The sequence below is a fragment of the Dromaius novaehollandiae genome, chromosome 3 (genome assembly GCF_036370855.1).
Source record: "Dromaius novaehollandiae isolate bDroNov1 chromosome 3, bDroNov1.hap1, whole genome shotgun sequence".
Taxonomy (NCBI): Eukaryota; Metazoa; Chordata; class Aves; order Casuariiformes; family Dromaiidae; genus Dromaius; species Dromaius novaehollandiae.
Genome location: NC_088100.1, coordinates 60729775 through 60745894, shown reverse-complemented (window position 1 = coordinate 60745894; position 16120 = coordinate 60729775). Strand labels below are relative to the sequence as shown.

General features: G+C 38.6%; 1 protein-coding gene across 1 annotated transcript in view; it reads right to left on the bottom strand.

Annotated features, from left to right (window-relative positions):
• LAMA2 (laminin subunit alpha 2) overlaps positions 1 to 16120 on the bottom strand; it is a 368849-nt gene that overhangs the window by 129753 nt on the left and 222976 nt on the right. The window contains exons 19-23 of the mRNA XM_064508966.1: positions 15419 to 15630; positions 10347 to 10453; positions 6768 to 6948; positions 3069 to 3205; positions 263 to 499 (exon numbers count right to left, since the gene is read on the bottom strand). Of these exons, the coding sequence (XP_064365036.1) occupies positions 263 to 499; positions 3069 to 3205; positions 6768 to 6948; positions 10347 to 10453; positions 15419 to 15630 (874 nt within the window). The remainder of the gene's footprint in view (positions 1 to 262; positions 500 to 3068; positions 3206 to 6767; positions 6949 to 10346; positions 10454 to 15418; positions 15631 to 16120) is intronic.

Here is a 16120-nt window from a genome sequence, read left to right as displayed (position 1 = left end):
TTTGACTGGTAACAGTTCTGTAAGAACAGGAAGAAATACAAAGGGAGAGGAGACCCTAAGAGGATGCTACCTTGGTAAGTGTTAGTGTGTGAAAAAGTAGTTGATAAGCACTTCTGTCTTCTTGCTGGACTCCTCCCAGAATGGTTAACAAATATACCATGACAAACAGTTAGATGTGTCTGCTTGTGCTGTCAATGACAATGAAAATTGGAATAAATTTCTCAGCAGCAATCTGACCAGCTTACATCCTTCATTGTCCTACCTTGCAGCTGCATTGGCCAGTATGATCAATGCATGAGCACTTCTCCAACTCTGCATCACAGGTCTGTAGATTGGTCCCTGGCAAGAAGCACTCACAGGCAACACACTGTGGGTACTTCCAGTAACCCAGCCTGCACTCAGTGCATTTTTCCCCAGAGAATTCTGGGCGGCAGTAGCAGCAGCCTGTATTTATGTCACACTGAGAACTCAGGGCTCCAATCACGCTGCAGTCACAGGACTAAAAAGGAGAAAAACAGTGAGAAAACTGCAGTCATGCTTCTGAAAAAAGCAAACGCCAAAACCAAAAAACAATTCAGCCCTTTTAAGTATTTATGAATAAAGTTCTTTATACAGTAAAGAATTTAAATACAAAGAATCTAAAGAATCTAAATAAAGAATCTAAATACAACATAGCTGAATTACAAGGCCAGGCACCCATCATTATTCAATAAGGGTCAAGCACTCACACTATATCTATATCTACACACACACACGTGTGTGTGTATGTATATCTATATACATATAATCAACACTGTTTTCTTTTTGATCACATGTTATTTATCATTGGTAATTTAGGCAATGAACGCAAACCAACAAGGACAAGGACATCGGGATAATTTGGAGATGAAGTAAACTTAACAAAAATTGTAAGCGCTTTTTAAAAACCCTGTGTAAATCCTATGCAGAGCATGTTCAGATAGCTTTGCTGGAACTGGAAATGCTCAAGGACAGTGGTCCCTCTGAAGTCTAGTGCAGTGATTATTACTTATCCACCAGGTAGATGACTACTTTCTTTGTGCAAACAGAACTCTGAGATGATAGCAATTTACACGGTAAGGTATAAAGATATACTCTTGTGGTGTACCGGGACGTAAACCTGCTCACAGAATCAGATTTCACGGTCAGATAAGCATAAAAATAGGTGATTTTACAGGGGGTCTAGATATTGAGTAGAGAAGCAACTAGCAGGGAAAGCACTAGGCTTCCAAAGAACAGAAAAATCCCTCCTTGCTATTACTGTGACTGTACTGCAAAGTTAGCACAGGACATTCACTGTCATCAGTGGTGTGACTAGAATCTCTTATGGAGAAGTTCAGCTTGCCATAGCAAACTCAGTGTCAGTAGTACTGGTTACCACAGTAACTGACATGGATAGACTCACTAAAATTAAGGACACAATGCTGAAAAAAAGAGGGGGAAACCGCAGATTCAGTTTGTAAGCAAAATTGCTTATATGAATACTTACAGCATCTTTCCTCTGATTTGAAGAGACTATTTATGAAAAAGGTGATTATATATATGAAATATTCAAATTAAATCTTTACCACATTCAAGAGAAACTATTTAACCAATGCTTAAATGTTAGCCTGCTAGACTACTACCTAACCTTCTCACAGAAAGAACCTTATTCTACAAGATATATCTGAACAAAAAGCTTAGGAAGCAAATTGTTCACCATACACTGAAATAGCTTGGTGTGCAATATCAAAACCTAAATTACAATCAAATGTTATGTTTTTTGCAGGATGGCAGTTTTATGCAATGTTCTCCTGAGTTATGACAGCCATGGAAATCTTTTTACAAAGGGAGTGCAAGTGGAGTAGGAGATTCACATCTCACTTTGGGGAAATTAGACGCAATGTACTGAAAGAGAAGATGTGGGCTGATAGATCATTATTAATTTAGATGGTGCCACGGAGCTGCCATACTAATGCACTCATATAAAAGACAAACGGAGAATATATTCCACAGCTCAAACAAAGGTCTTCAACCTCATTAGGCCAGTTTCAGAAGCCAAGAGTGTACATCACACCAGCACGGCAGAAGTTTCACAAGAGGAGTTTTCCATACATACAGAAAAGAAAACATTCTTGATGATTAGTTTGCAGCCTGAGCTACATGACAAACAGCCTTTTAAGGAAGAGCACTAATGGTGTATGACCATGTTCAGACAAGATGTAGTCTTTTGGAGTAATTGCAGCCGTAGTATAAATCCCTCGTCACCAATGAGACCGGCAGAGAGGAGAAGGCATTTGGATTTGGCACAATATTCACTGTTACTAGCTTTCAGCTTTAACTGAATAGCGCTCACCTTAGTTCAGAGTATGACATTATCAGCAGCTTTCATGGGCTTTTTGACATACTACCATTGTTTTCCTATTTCTTCTCCTTTCCCTTCTTCCCTTCCCTTCACACTCTTTATCAACTGTATGTCAAACACTGGAATAAGACGGATTTAAATGCTAATGAGAAGGTTTATTCCCCTTTAAATAAGAGCACAGGAAGAAAGTACATTTTACAGCTAAGACTGCTGCTTCTTTTCTTCTCTCTTCGTTGTCTTTTAAACACAAGTTGAAGCCCTTCTGAAATAAAATTCAAGTACAAATTTCCACTGGTATCACAACCAGGGCCCAAGTAAATTTGTTCTGCAAAAGCACTGCCAATTACCTGTAACTGTACATCTCTACATTATATAATATTGTGGTAATCTCCTCAATCAAATTAAACACAGCTATAATAATAATAATAACAATAAAAAGAAACAGACTCAAGCAGGACTCTGAATCAGCATGATGGTAGCACATTATAAAGCAGTTATTTGATGTTACAAACAGACTGCATACCTGAGACAGAAAATCTGTAGTTCTCACAGACTGCCAGCACTTAAACCATAGTCCGATTGATACCAAAAGTCATGGTGCAGAGACAATAATTTACAAACCTAAAATTGTGTTCCAGCTAAAAACTACCATATATACCCTAGGGGAATGAGGTAACACATGCAGAGAAAATAGAGATCTACTCACCTTGCAACCGCTGACGAGGTCATGGCCCCAGTAGTTCAGTGCACATTTGTCACACATCTCCCCAACAGTATTGGGAGGGCAGACACAGCGACCGCTGACTGGATCGCAATTATTACCGAAACGAGAACATTCACAGGCTTCACGGGAGGAAAAAAAAATAGAACAGAGTGAAAGTTACCCCTTTATGTGACATATGGAAAACAGTGTTAGGATCAGAGCCCTTACTATACTACGAATTCCCAGTTATCTGGGGACATAGTGGGGCAGGAAAAGTAAGGCAAACCCAAACCAGGAACAATGCAACACAGGTTAACTGAATTGGAAGAAACTACGAAGACAACAGAATGGGAAAAGGAAAGGCATTGACCGTAGAAAGGCAGAGACTTTTGAGATGGTGCACTTGCATGACATAACTGCATGAGTATAGCTATCTAGTTTCTGAGGCCATGGTGGCTCAGGTAAGAAGCAACTTGACTGCCTCTGAGCCCTCTATGCAGGGGACCTGTAGCCTATGTATCCTGTCCCAACAATCTGAGCTGACTGAAATTTTTGCTGCTGTAAGCAGTGACTTTCCTAAAGGAAAAAAAATGGTGTTTCAATCTCCTCTTCTCATTTTATTCCCTTTTTTCAGAATATATTGTTCTGCCTCTTATTCTCCCTACCACCACCTATAGTACAGTACTTCTGTTTTGACTGTCCTAATCTTCAGGGGTTTAGAGACACTCTTTAGCTTGAACAATTTCTTTTCACAGTAAATTTACAGAAGAGAGATCAAGGATTCTTTTTCTAAGCACAATGAACATACTACAGCTCAAAAAGGAGAACTCGACATCCACAATGTGCTTGTACACAGAAAACTGGAATTCTTTACAAACTTTATTCAATTAAAAACACTTAGTTTTTGGAAGTGATTCCAAAAGTGGTCTCTGCTATTAAAGCATTATTAAGCTAGCAATTCATTGGTGGCAGATACAAAGTGTATAATAGACTAAGCAGTTACGGGGCACAAGACATCCAGGTGTTCTGAGGAGCAGAACTGGTACATGGTTATTTTCCTGCTCACCCTCAACATTGCTCCTGGGACCACAGCAAAAGCATAAAGAGCAGACTATGACTCTCTGCGTGATAAGCTGTTCCTTGGTAGGTTTCTAGGGCAGTGTAACATAATGTCCCATTGCTGAGGGCTGTATTTATATTCATTGCCTTTGTTGCATGAAACACCTCAATTCAAAGTAAAACTAGATAATGTGGGAAGTGCAAAGATAGAACTTCTATCTATGGCTAAAATAAAAAATGAGCTTTCTTTTACCCCAACACTTCCAAAATGAAGTAAACTGGTGCAAAGACAATGCTAAGTACTGCCTCAACTATGCCACAAACAAGACATGAAAACACCCTACATAGGATCTTTTAGCTTCCTGTGGTTTGAAGAAGTTTCACAAACACATCTTTCATTTTGACACTGAGGCTTTTGGCTGCGACTGCTGGATGGATTTCCAGTTCTTAGACAAAATTGGTTAAAAGGGCGTGGAGGGAAAGAAAATGATATGATAATATTTTTTGTGTTTTCACTATTATCATTATTAAAAAGAATATGGATAAAGATACAATTCATTTGTTGCAAACAGTAGTGAAACAGATCTCTCATATCCTTGCTGCTAGAATGTCAACTCTAACTGATGATGCTTTAGGGTTTTTTTTTTCCTTAAGCTTTATGGGTTTTTTATTGCACAAGAAAAAAAAAAATTATATTCCTTTAGGATAAATGCTAGATAAAAAGAGGTCCAATATTTTATTCTATACTTAACTGTCACTATGGTATTCATTTTTGTGCACTTTTGTCCTAGCATGATTTGATATACTTTTATTAAATTTCTGATTTTCTCTGTGATTCATAATTTAATTCTTTTTTTGTCTTTTGAAGGAATACATAAAAAGCCTACTAAAAATAAATGGGGGGAAAAAAGCTTTTTTAAAAAAGAAATCCTCTCCACCTGTTGTCTTCACTTTGAAACTTCTAAAAATCTGAATTTTCTGAACATATTAAGCTGTTGAGGTTATTCAAAATATTTGATGACCATAGGCAGAAATATTTCTATTTAAAAGATTGTTTGGATTTACACTACTTTCCAATTTCAGCACTGTTCCTTAAACTCTGTCTTTTCATGTTTGCCAAGAGAGCAGTTAAAATTTTAATGTGAAATCTTGTTAATTGCCCTCTCATTTCCCTTCCCCAACTATATGAAATGAACAACATTTTGTAATATTTCACAACGGTGATGCACTTTTCAACTGTGAAATGTTAGAGACTAATCACGAATATCATGTATAGCACTTTTTCGCTCTGAATGTGCCAAGAGCTTTAGGACTGCACATATCATTTGCTTTTTATTTCAAGCTTCTCTCAGCAGTGAGCCTGAGAACCAACCTCTCCCTTTTCCAAGCTGCCAATGTGCTTGAACTTCACAACACAGCAAACATTTTCTTAGCCTCTCCTTCCCATGGGAGACAACACCACAGAGTAGTGTTTCCAGATATGATCTATAATGCAGCCTGGCTCAAGGTTTATCAACAGTATAGGTAAAACTGAATTTTGCTGCACAAAAGTGGATCTTGAGGCATGGATGCTCCTTCCATAAAAAACTTGATTTTTTTATGGAGCTCCTTCCATTAAAAAAAAGCAGAAAGCTAGCTTTGCTGCTCCTGCTGCATCGATGGCAGGAAAGGAGGATGTCAGGATAGTAAGGATGGCAATTTCTGCTTCTGGAAAGAATACTTGCTACAGCTTCTGCCTGAAGAATAACAGCAGCAATATGCTTGGCTTTACAGCGCTCTGCCATCAGCAAAGAATGCTGTGGGGCCACAGCCCCACTGGCATCCCAGCAGCACCAGACAATTATCTATGTCTCCTGCAATCAGACCTAAACAAGTCTTTGAGACATAAAAAATACAGTTCTATTAGCAAAGATGGATATTTCTCTGTGGAGAGACCTATGGATTAGTCTCTTTTTGATCTTGCGATCTGTACTGCTTTAAGGACAGAAAACATTCATTTTGGTGTTCGACCTAATGTTCAAAAGAACAAACATAAATGTAAATAAGTGGCTGGAAAAAAAATATGTTTGACGATAGAATTTCAGCATCTAGAAGAGGATACTTTTCAATTACACAAGAGATAAAGGTTTTATCTAAGTATCTTGTTGTACACAAAACACATACAGGTAAGCAAGCTCCTAAATATAACTGTGTAGAAATTTAATAAAAAAGGATCATCCACGTAAAGACAGTGAAAAGGTTTGGGATAAGACTAGAAACAAAGGGATTTTTCCCATTCACATCCCTTCAAGCTGATGTGATTTGGCAGGCACCCTAATCAGCCTTCTATGATACTCTTCTGCAGCTAAACTATAGGAACTCCTTCAGTGGGAAGCACATGGAGAAAAGGACATCCCTGTTCCTTCTAAATGTAGCTATCCATGCTAGATTAGCTATACACTGATCTTAAAATAGCAAGAATAGCTTGGGTGTTCTGTGCTTGCAAATCACCCTCTTTGCCAACTGATTGATTAACAGGGCTGTCCATGAATATGCCACCCTGTCAGGTAAGTTTGCAGGGCAACACAAGAACAGGCAAACCTTAGAGGTAAAACGATAATAATAATAATAAAGCCAGTATTTGGCCATTAAGCATTTACATACGAGTACAGCCTCCTTCTTCAAAGCTGTAAAATCCACGAGCACAGTGGTCACACTTCTTTCCTGCCACTCCAGGCTGGCAATAACACTGTCCATCTCCATCGCAGTCAAAGGACTTGGAACCAAAAGAATTGCAATTGCAGGGAACACATCCCCTTGCGGACTGTAAGCCAAATGTTTCAGGCTGTCACAGACAGAGGAATAACAGTTAGTACATGGAATGATTACCAGAAGAGAGGAAAAGTTGAGAGCGTAGGGAGAGCAGGGTACTTCTTTCCTCTTCAGCATTGAAATATTACTCTCAACAGATTGAACTGCAGGGGGCAAAACTGAGGTGAGGGCACTAAATACCTCACATAGCTGAATGGAAATAAAGATTTCAGAATATTACCTATTGCTATAATGAATGTACTATAGGCAACACATTTCAGATGGCTTGCTAGGAAAGCAAAATTTTAAAAATGAGATATTAAAAAAAATGCTAATGGATATATACAGAATAAAGTGGAAAATATTTACTTTTAAAATGTACTATTGTGTGATCCAGGTATATGTTTTTAGATTTTTACCTGGTACAAATCAGTGCAGACTTGCTGAAGTCAGGGGAGCTGCACTGACTTACATTTTACAAGAATTTATTCCAAAGTGGAACCCCTAACTTCTTGTGTAGGTGAAATCCCAGCGATTTCAGCAGGTTTCCATGTAGAAGTCCTGAAATCTGATTTCTGAGGTTAATATTGAGGTTCCATCTTCCCACAGAGAATCCACTGATAGGAATCAGAATACAGGATGAAATCTATGGTCAGAATTTGGCCTGAAGAATTGTATGAAACTAGGCTTGATTGCTTGATTATACATATAATAAGAAATTACTCAGATTTTCATTTCCAAATTCTATAAGGAAATGTTTTACCAGTTACATACTTCAGCATGATAAAACACAGTATATCAGAGGGAAAGAAATACTCAAACTCATGTACTTAAACTCGAAGGTTCAATTAAATATATAGACTATCTCTAAAGATTTCTTTTGCACAAGGAAGAAAAAGAAACAAAGACCGAAACAGGAATATCAAGAAAATCTCAGAACAGACATTCAGATTAATACAGTGAAGTAACCAATGCACAGCATGCTGCTCAGCTCTCAGTAAAAGGTTTGATAGAATCTAATAAATTCTGCTTGTAAGGGTGAAAAACAGTGAGATACAATAGCACTCCACAAGGTGTGAAGGAAAGAAGGATCACTAGCATGCTGGGTTGAATTCTGTCATGAGCTCTGCACAGTGAAAGACATTTTGATCAGTCATGCAAGCCCCTGAGATGAACGCCCAAGATAAACCCTCAGTGAAGTCTAGTTATACACAGGAATTCCAAGAATCACATTTACTGAAGAATATATGGAGATCCTGGATGACAACAAGGAAATAAGATGAATTTTCTGAATATGTATATTATCTTGCATCCTCATATCAGGGTATGTGGAATGTTTTGTTTGGCAATGTGGTTGTGTAATATATGTTCAATAGGTGAAAGCTCACACTCTTAAGAGGATATCCATGTGAGCAGGTAAGGCGCAGGTCCTGAAAATAGATTCTGGAAGACAAAACACTGCCAGGCATTTTTCAAACAGGGTGAGATTAAGTGTGGAGGTTTTGTTTTGGGGGGTGGGACCACAGTCCTTAAACATTGCTTAGTTAGGAGTAGTTGAATCATAATTACATATTTTAGGAAAAAAGCCGCATTATTGCTATGTGAAAAACAATGAATACTTCTGTTATATTAGGAATTACATTCAAATAATGGGTACTTGGTCTGGTTAAAAATTAAAAAGTGGCTCAACCAATTGGCCATATTCATTAATGAGAACTTCTAGCACCTGTCATGTTTGATATTTCAAGACCAGATCTTAACACTTTGCCTCTGGGCCTGGTCCTCCTCACACACTCCTTAAACTTTTGGTTTCTCGAATCAGTAGAGGATGAAGGAGCCCTGCTGAAAGCCATGGAAAATCCCAGTGATTTCACTGAGGTAAGCGTGTGACTCATATATTTAGCGCATACTGCTGATTGTGTTGCTGCTGGATTTATTCTGGTTATCTGACTGCTGGCCTATGTTGTTATTTGCACCTTGACAAAGCCTAAAAGTGGGGAAGTATCCTAAAAGGCTGCCTGCCTTTTGAACCTGTGTGTTCATATATTGTAGCACATTTATTAAAAAAAAGAAAAAAAATCTGCAGGAGTTCCGAACGCAGACAAAGATGAGATGGCCATGCAACGCACACAGCTTCTGATTACCGGAGTAGCAGGCCTGTAAGCGCCCCGTGGGCACCCACTGTCACTGCTGAAGCCCCATCTCCGAGGGGGGACTCGGATCTGCTGACTGCTTCGTGCATTTTCTTTCAATCTAGGCACCTGTCTGCTGATTTCACAGCGTTTGCCCGTGAATCCCGATTTGCAGGTACATCTTCCTGACATATCACAGTGCAGTGACATGGACCCTAAGGCATTGCAGCCACAGGGCACACAAAACAGCTTTGCTGGGGCCCAGAAGTAGCTGGGCTTTAAGAATGAAAAGTAAACACAGTTAGAAGGTAAAGACAGAGAGACTACATCAAATAGAAGAGGATAGAAATAAAGAGTAGTAGCATACAAAGAATAATTACACAACTAACAGCCACTACTGTAGTAAAAAGCTTGACATATTTTTTGCATACATTATACAGTCTAGGGCAGATTCCATCGATACCAATGGCTTTTCTTTGAATAGAATCATTGAATCCTGTTGAAAATAGACTGTTCGCTCCCAGCAAACCCCTTCACAAAGTGTGCAGCTTTAATGGTGAAAATAATCCTAGTGATTTCTACAAAATCATTCATGCACTTTAAATTACACACACACTGAGGTATTTTGAGGACACAGGCCCAAAAGCCCTCATGCTGAAACAGAGAAACTTGCAGTCATCCATAACATACTCCTTAGCAGCCTAAAGAAAACTCTCTGAGAAAGTTCATGAAATATACTGGTTTTTGCAGTGATTTATATGATAGCAAAACAATGTCAAGGCAAAAGACACTTTCACCAAAAAAATATGTCATTTGGACAATACAAGAAGATCCTTTATGAAGAAAAAAAACTGTACAAGTACAACTTTCATAGCAGAAGTAAACTAGTATTCTGCTTTTTCGAAAAATCAGACACCAGCAACTATTTTACAACTCTCTTCACAGAGGGATTTTCCCCCAGCACTGTAATAGTTTTAACCAGTTTATTTGCATCAAACATTCAAAATATAAAGTGCATATACCATACATAAAAATGTACTCATATGTACAGTGAGGCTTAAAATATATTTTCACTGTATGCAAAAGGAGATTTTCTTTTGTTCTGAGTTTTGTTCTAGAAAACTTTTGAAAAATATTCTAAAAATACAGCCATTTCACCTTTCTCCTTGTACATAAGAACAATCCATATATGTTCTAAGTGAAAAATGAACAACTATGAAAAACCTGTCCAAAACCAGACTATTTAGTTATGTCAAGTGGGGAAGAAAATTAAAACAAAACATCATTTCTTATCACTCACCTTGCACATGTCACACTGGCGCCCGATCACATTGGCTTTGCACTCACACTGTCCTGTCCGAGAGTCACAGATCTCAGAGAGGGAGCCATTGACGTTACAGTGACAGGCTACAGAGGAGTAAGAAGCAGTTTTTAGTATACTTCTTGGAGATAGAGGTCAGATTAAAATACGTATGCTACTGAAGGTAACTTTAATAGCCAAACATTTACTGTGCTGCTTTTGCCACCATGAGAAATACAAGAAGGCAGGCCTGAGTAAAGCAGCAAGGCAAATTATTAAGTCCCATATGATGACAATGCACATTTATCTATCCTTATTACTAAGTAATTTTGCTCCAAATTACTACACTGAAGAATTCTGCTTCAAGTTAATAAACAACTCATTTTATATGTGCCTCTCAGATCAAAAGAGGAGAATTAGAGGAGAACATGATGATGGAGAAATAAGTTTTTAAAACAATGCCTTTTGCAATTTGAATTGCGAGTGCCAAACTTCCGGGCAGACTGGGCGATGGGTAATGGAGGGCTCTCTCATTCTCAGAATCTGCTCCCTCAGAGCAACTTGGCCCTTGTCTCAAGCCTTGGGGTAGGCAGGATGGCACAGCCAGAAGAAGGGTGCAGACTCTCACATAGCTCTATACAGGATTTAGCTACAGCAGTTCTGCCATATGGTGTTACTATGGTGTTACTGCTGCACACTGCCATGCGGTTCAATCTGTGTTAACATAGAAGACTGCAAACTGTGGCAGGCTGAGGAACTACAGCAAGTTTGCCTTCAGTACCCTTGCTACACGGGCAGTAACTTCTTCAGCACTGCAGCCCCAAGAGCTCCTCCTCACGGGCAGAGCCCTGGAGTACAGCCCCAAGAGACTCCCAAACCCCTCCAGCAGCAATAGCATCATCGTTCACAGAGGAAGCATAACCCAGCTGACTAGCCTACATCATCACAATACTCTCTCGAGGATTTAAAACAACAATGAAAAAGAGCTGCTGTTTCTTCAGGAAAATAGCAATGCTTTTGACTTCTAAATTCTCATGTTTTAGGAGAAGATAAACTTCTAGGAAGCTGTTCTAGCACCCTTTATGCTCTTTGACCACAATTATTTTTGCACACAGAGATCAGAAAAATCCCTTTAGCACTCACAATATAGAAGAGAGGGTTGTGATTAGGTGTTACAGGGATTGTGACCATACAGCCCCCAACTCTGTTAGCAAGAGCTGATCCTTGCATGTCCCCTTTTTTCCCAGAGGGGAATGAATCCACATATTTGTATTTATCATTATCATATTCATCTCGATATTATACTCATCATATATATGAACATATATATTCACCGCCTCTATATTATATTCATCATATTTCATCATTCAATTATATATTCATTTCTATATCATATTCATCTTGGTATTTATCATTATTATATTCATCAATTTATTCTGTAAACCAGGGTGCCAATCCACATTTTCCCTTCTTGAAGTGCCCTGCCTGCATGTGTCTGGTCTTTTTCTCCATCTAACAGCTTCATTTTAGGAAACACTTAAGAGTCTCAACAGCGAACACATGGCAATTACACCCTTGCATGTCACAAGGTACCACTTGAAATAAAGCAGTTGTAGCTCATCTATGTATAGGCTGTTACAGGAGGATCTTTCTCATAACTTTATTGGACTTGCTAGAGTGTAAACTGAAGGTTTTTCTTTTTCTTGTTTTCTCCCCACTTTTGAGGTATTATGCAATAGTTGTTTCATTTAAATGAAAGCGATTTTATGACTTGCCAGTCAGTTTGTGGCTTTATTTCTCAAATGTTTACAAAGATATGTCACATACTGAAATAAATAACTGCAAAAATATGTGGGCTCTAATGTCAGTCTGGTAGCCCTAGTTCACAATGCTTCTTTGTGTCTTCAGAGGCTTTGATCTCTTTATGTTTTGTGATATATTTAAAAATTGCAAACATTTAAAAACACTGTTGTAATTAACATGGCTTCTCTTTTCCTTTCGCTCTAATTTTTCAGCGCTCTAACATAATTTACCTTCTTCATTCTGTATACAGCTCTCTTTATCCACTACCGTAATATGTATGTTTTAAAATTACTGACACTCCAAACTGTACACACAGTGATGAGAATTACATAAACATTTCAAGTAACTTTCCAATTACAATGGTCAGCAGTGAAAGATGTGTAAGCCCGAAATCACAAAAACACAGTCCTCAACGCAAATCAGCGGTTAGTATTTTACCAACATTTACATACAGACCTCAAAAAACTAGGCCTAAATCTTATTTGAATCTTTTTGCTTATCAAGCATATGACACCACAAAAATCCAAAAAAGAATTTACATTGTTTTTATAAACAGATGGGTTTATCCTATTTATATTATATATTTCCCAAAATGGCATATGATGTACTCTTAGCTTAGCTGCAGTTAACTTTCTGAGTGCAATACAGAAGCAAAGGTAAGGCAGCATTTGGAAGTAAAGACTTTGGGTGTTTTTCTTGGCCCTGGCAGTACGTACATACAGAAGAAACATACAGTCAGGGCTATTCATCTACTAAACTATTGCTCAATCTGATAAATCGCATTTATCTCACCTAAAGTCTTCCCATTCATTCACCTCTATTGGGAAAACTAGCTATTGTTCCAACTTTAAATGGCTGCCATAATACAATAGAGCCTGTCAGAAAAATTTGTCTTACTTTCTCCCAAAATGACAGTGGTCAAGACCCCTCTCATTCTCTCTCAATACTGATTATAAATATTTATGAGTGTGTATTTCTAATCAATATAATCAACCTACACATTTATTCCCCTCCAACATTCATACTTAGGCACAGGCACACAGGCATGCTTGAGTATTTGCTTTAATTCATCTCATGTCACCTAGTTGTACTATGATCAGCATAACCTGTAGCTATTTGCTTCAGCACACCGTGCTGTTTCACACTTGATCACCAAAAAACAACCTGCAAGAATCTAATGAAATAAACTTAGGGCATTTGCTCAGTGCTCTTAGATTTATTACTTTTTACAGATACACCAAGAAATTCAGAGACGCTATAATGATATCAAGTTGTGCTGTCATTTGAAATGGTTAATGCACATGACAACAGCACTGTACTTTAGAAAGAGCAAGAAACATTTCAAACAATAATTTGAGAGCAAAATTCATGCTTTGCAATACTCTTGGATTTGACTTTTTAATAAGGAATGAAATTGAAAACAACAAAGTAAAGGCACACTCCCTCTGATATTGTAGCTGCAGGGCAAACTTCATGGAAGTCTGCGAAGGAAATAAAAAAATCATATGCAAAAAGAAAATCCACATGAAAGACAGAGAAGATGAATGCAAGGTAACTGAGAGCACAACGATATGAATACATTATGGGGCTCTCCTTGTCAGTGATACTAACGACAAAAGCAAAGCCTCTAATTCTACATTAAATATGTATTTATTTTTAATACTTTTTATTTTTAATTGTATGTTTTCTGAGCTCTCCTCATATTACATCTCTTTTCCATGCAGCTGCCACTACTGCAGAAGTGTTCAAAGCAACAGACCTATCGATGCCTGAGGAAGGGTGACAAGCTACTGGAAGCTATGATTTTTGAAATGCCCTGCTTTTTAAAGCACATTACATGCTTAACACCCTAAATTATACAATATCATTCATCATGAATGGTTAACTAGTGCAAAGACTACATGCGATTGTCCAACTTTTATCCTGCATTGTATAAAGCAGTACAGAAACCGTTTAAACAGGGATATGTCTTCATGACTGTCTATGGTTTTATCTATATTGATGTTTCCTAGCCTTAGCAGAGAAACTTGGTGATGTTTTGTGTCTTGCTGCCTCCAGTGGAGTCTTCAGTGGTCCAGTAGACCATAGTATTCTTACCGTCAAACTGCAACCCGCTAATAGACCAAATCCTGGGAATGGACACCAGCGGCTCAGACTTTCATGCTTGCAACGCAAGCCGCAAAAGTGTTCCCTGTGTTCCCACACACAGCAGCAAGGCACTGGCCCAACTCTTTTACTTACATTTTATCCTGATATAACACCTTTCTACTTGATGGAGTTGCTCCGAGTTTATTACAATGAAAGAAGAGGATTAAGTCCTAGTGGCAGTGAAATAAAATACTCTGCTCTTTCAGGACAGCCAATAACCTGTGGCATTCCATCCTCAGAATGGGCTGGGATGATACACAAACGTTTTTAGTTTAAAACCCACTGGTCCTGGCTAATAGCTGCATTCTGAATTGCGCCAGCAAGAACTCAGTGACAGCTACTGCCTCCTACAGAAGCAAGAAATCTATGGCTCCTTACTAGGAATAGCTCCTGCTCCTACTGAATCTTCCATCTGCTCTCAATGATTTCGTGAAATCCTTGTGGGGAAGGCTGACTCTGGAGCTGGGGCTCATACTCAAACAACATGCCACCAACCAGCTGAGCAGTAGTAGCTTGCTGCAGTGCCAGGCATCTTCCTCCACAGCACTGCAGGACACTCAGCAGGAGCTGGTAGGCTCTGCTTCCCAGGGGGCAGGCTATTCGCTACATCTTGCCCTGTCAGAGGCAGCAGCTCCCAACTCTTCCAGAGCTCATGTGATAGGGAGGAGGTCCCAGACCCTGCTAAGTTTGGACCCTACAGTCACTAAAACATCATTCCCTCCTCCTTTTAGTGCCAGTCCTACTAGTAAATGGATTTTTTTCTCTATGGCTTATAGCATTTTTAATATATCATTTTTATTTATTTGTATTTATTTTTGTGGATCTGACATTTAGTATAACCTTTTGCATCCATGCAATGCTCAGCTCTCCCAGGTTTCCTGCAAGTCTGCTTCATTACTGCTTCAGCTACAGCAGGAAGTTTTTTTAATAGGCTCCCCTTTCTATTTACTTTGAAATCTCCCTTTCCAGGTGTAGATGCAAGCAAAACACTATTATTATTCAAGGTGCAAGTATACCATATCATTCTCCTGCTCACACATACAGAGGCACATTCTTCCTCTCAGGAACACTGATATAGAATAGATCAATTCTGTCAGGAGCAGTAAAAGTTCATGACTTACGTTGACAGTTCCTTGCATCAAGAGCATCTCCAAAATATCCATCAGCACACCTCTCACAATATTGGCCTGTTGTACCTGGCTTACATATCAGGCAAGCTCCAGACAAGCTGTCACAGCTGCCAAGAACGGAGAAGTCAAGGTTGTCATTACACTGGCATGGCTGGCATGATCCCCCTGGTATTAAAGGTTGTCCAAAATAGCCTTCTGCACACCTAAGGTAAAAGACACCATCATTTAGGATCCTTAAATAATCCTCTTAGAAGAAATAGTTTTGTTGTCTCACTAATAACTAAAAATGATTTGATCTTCTTTCAAGTGTTTCTTGTCTTTTTTCTCTCTGCCTCTTTCTCCTTTTTAACAACACTGTAGATACAGTACCAGCTGAAATCCTGCCAGTTCTGCTAGTAATTAGATTTCAGTGGGAGAAAAATCTTGTCACTGGCACTGAAAACGACACAAAGCATAATAAGAAATCTGTCTATTGGCACCCTAGAGGAATTGAGGTCCATGTTAGATAGGCTTTATATTTCAGCACATCATGCATATAGATGTTCTTCTGTATTCATTTACCAGCAAGCTTGACGATTTTCTCCCTCCACCTTAAAGACTTGTTTGGTTTAGAAAAATAGGTTCAAAAAATAATATAGATATAAATTTATTTGTTTTCCTAACAAGATCCTCCCTGGACCTATGTTCCTCTGA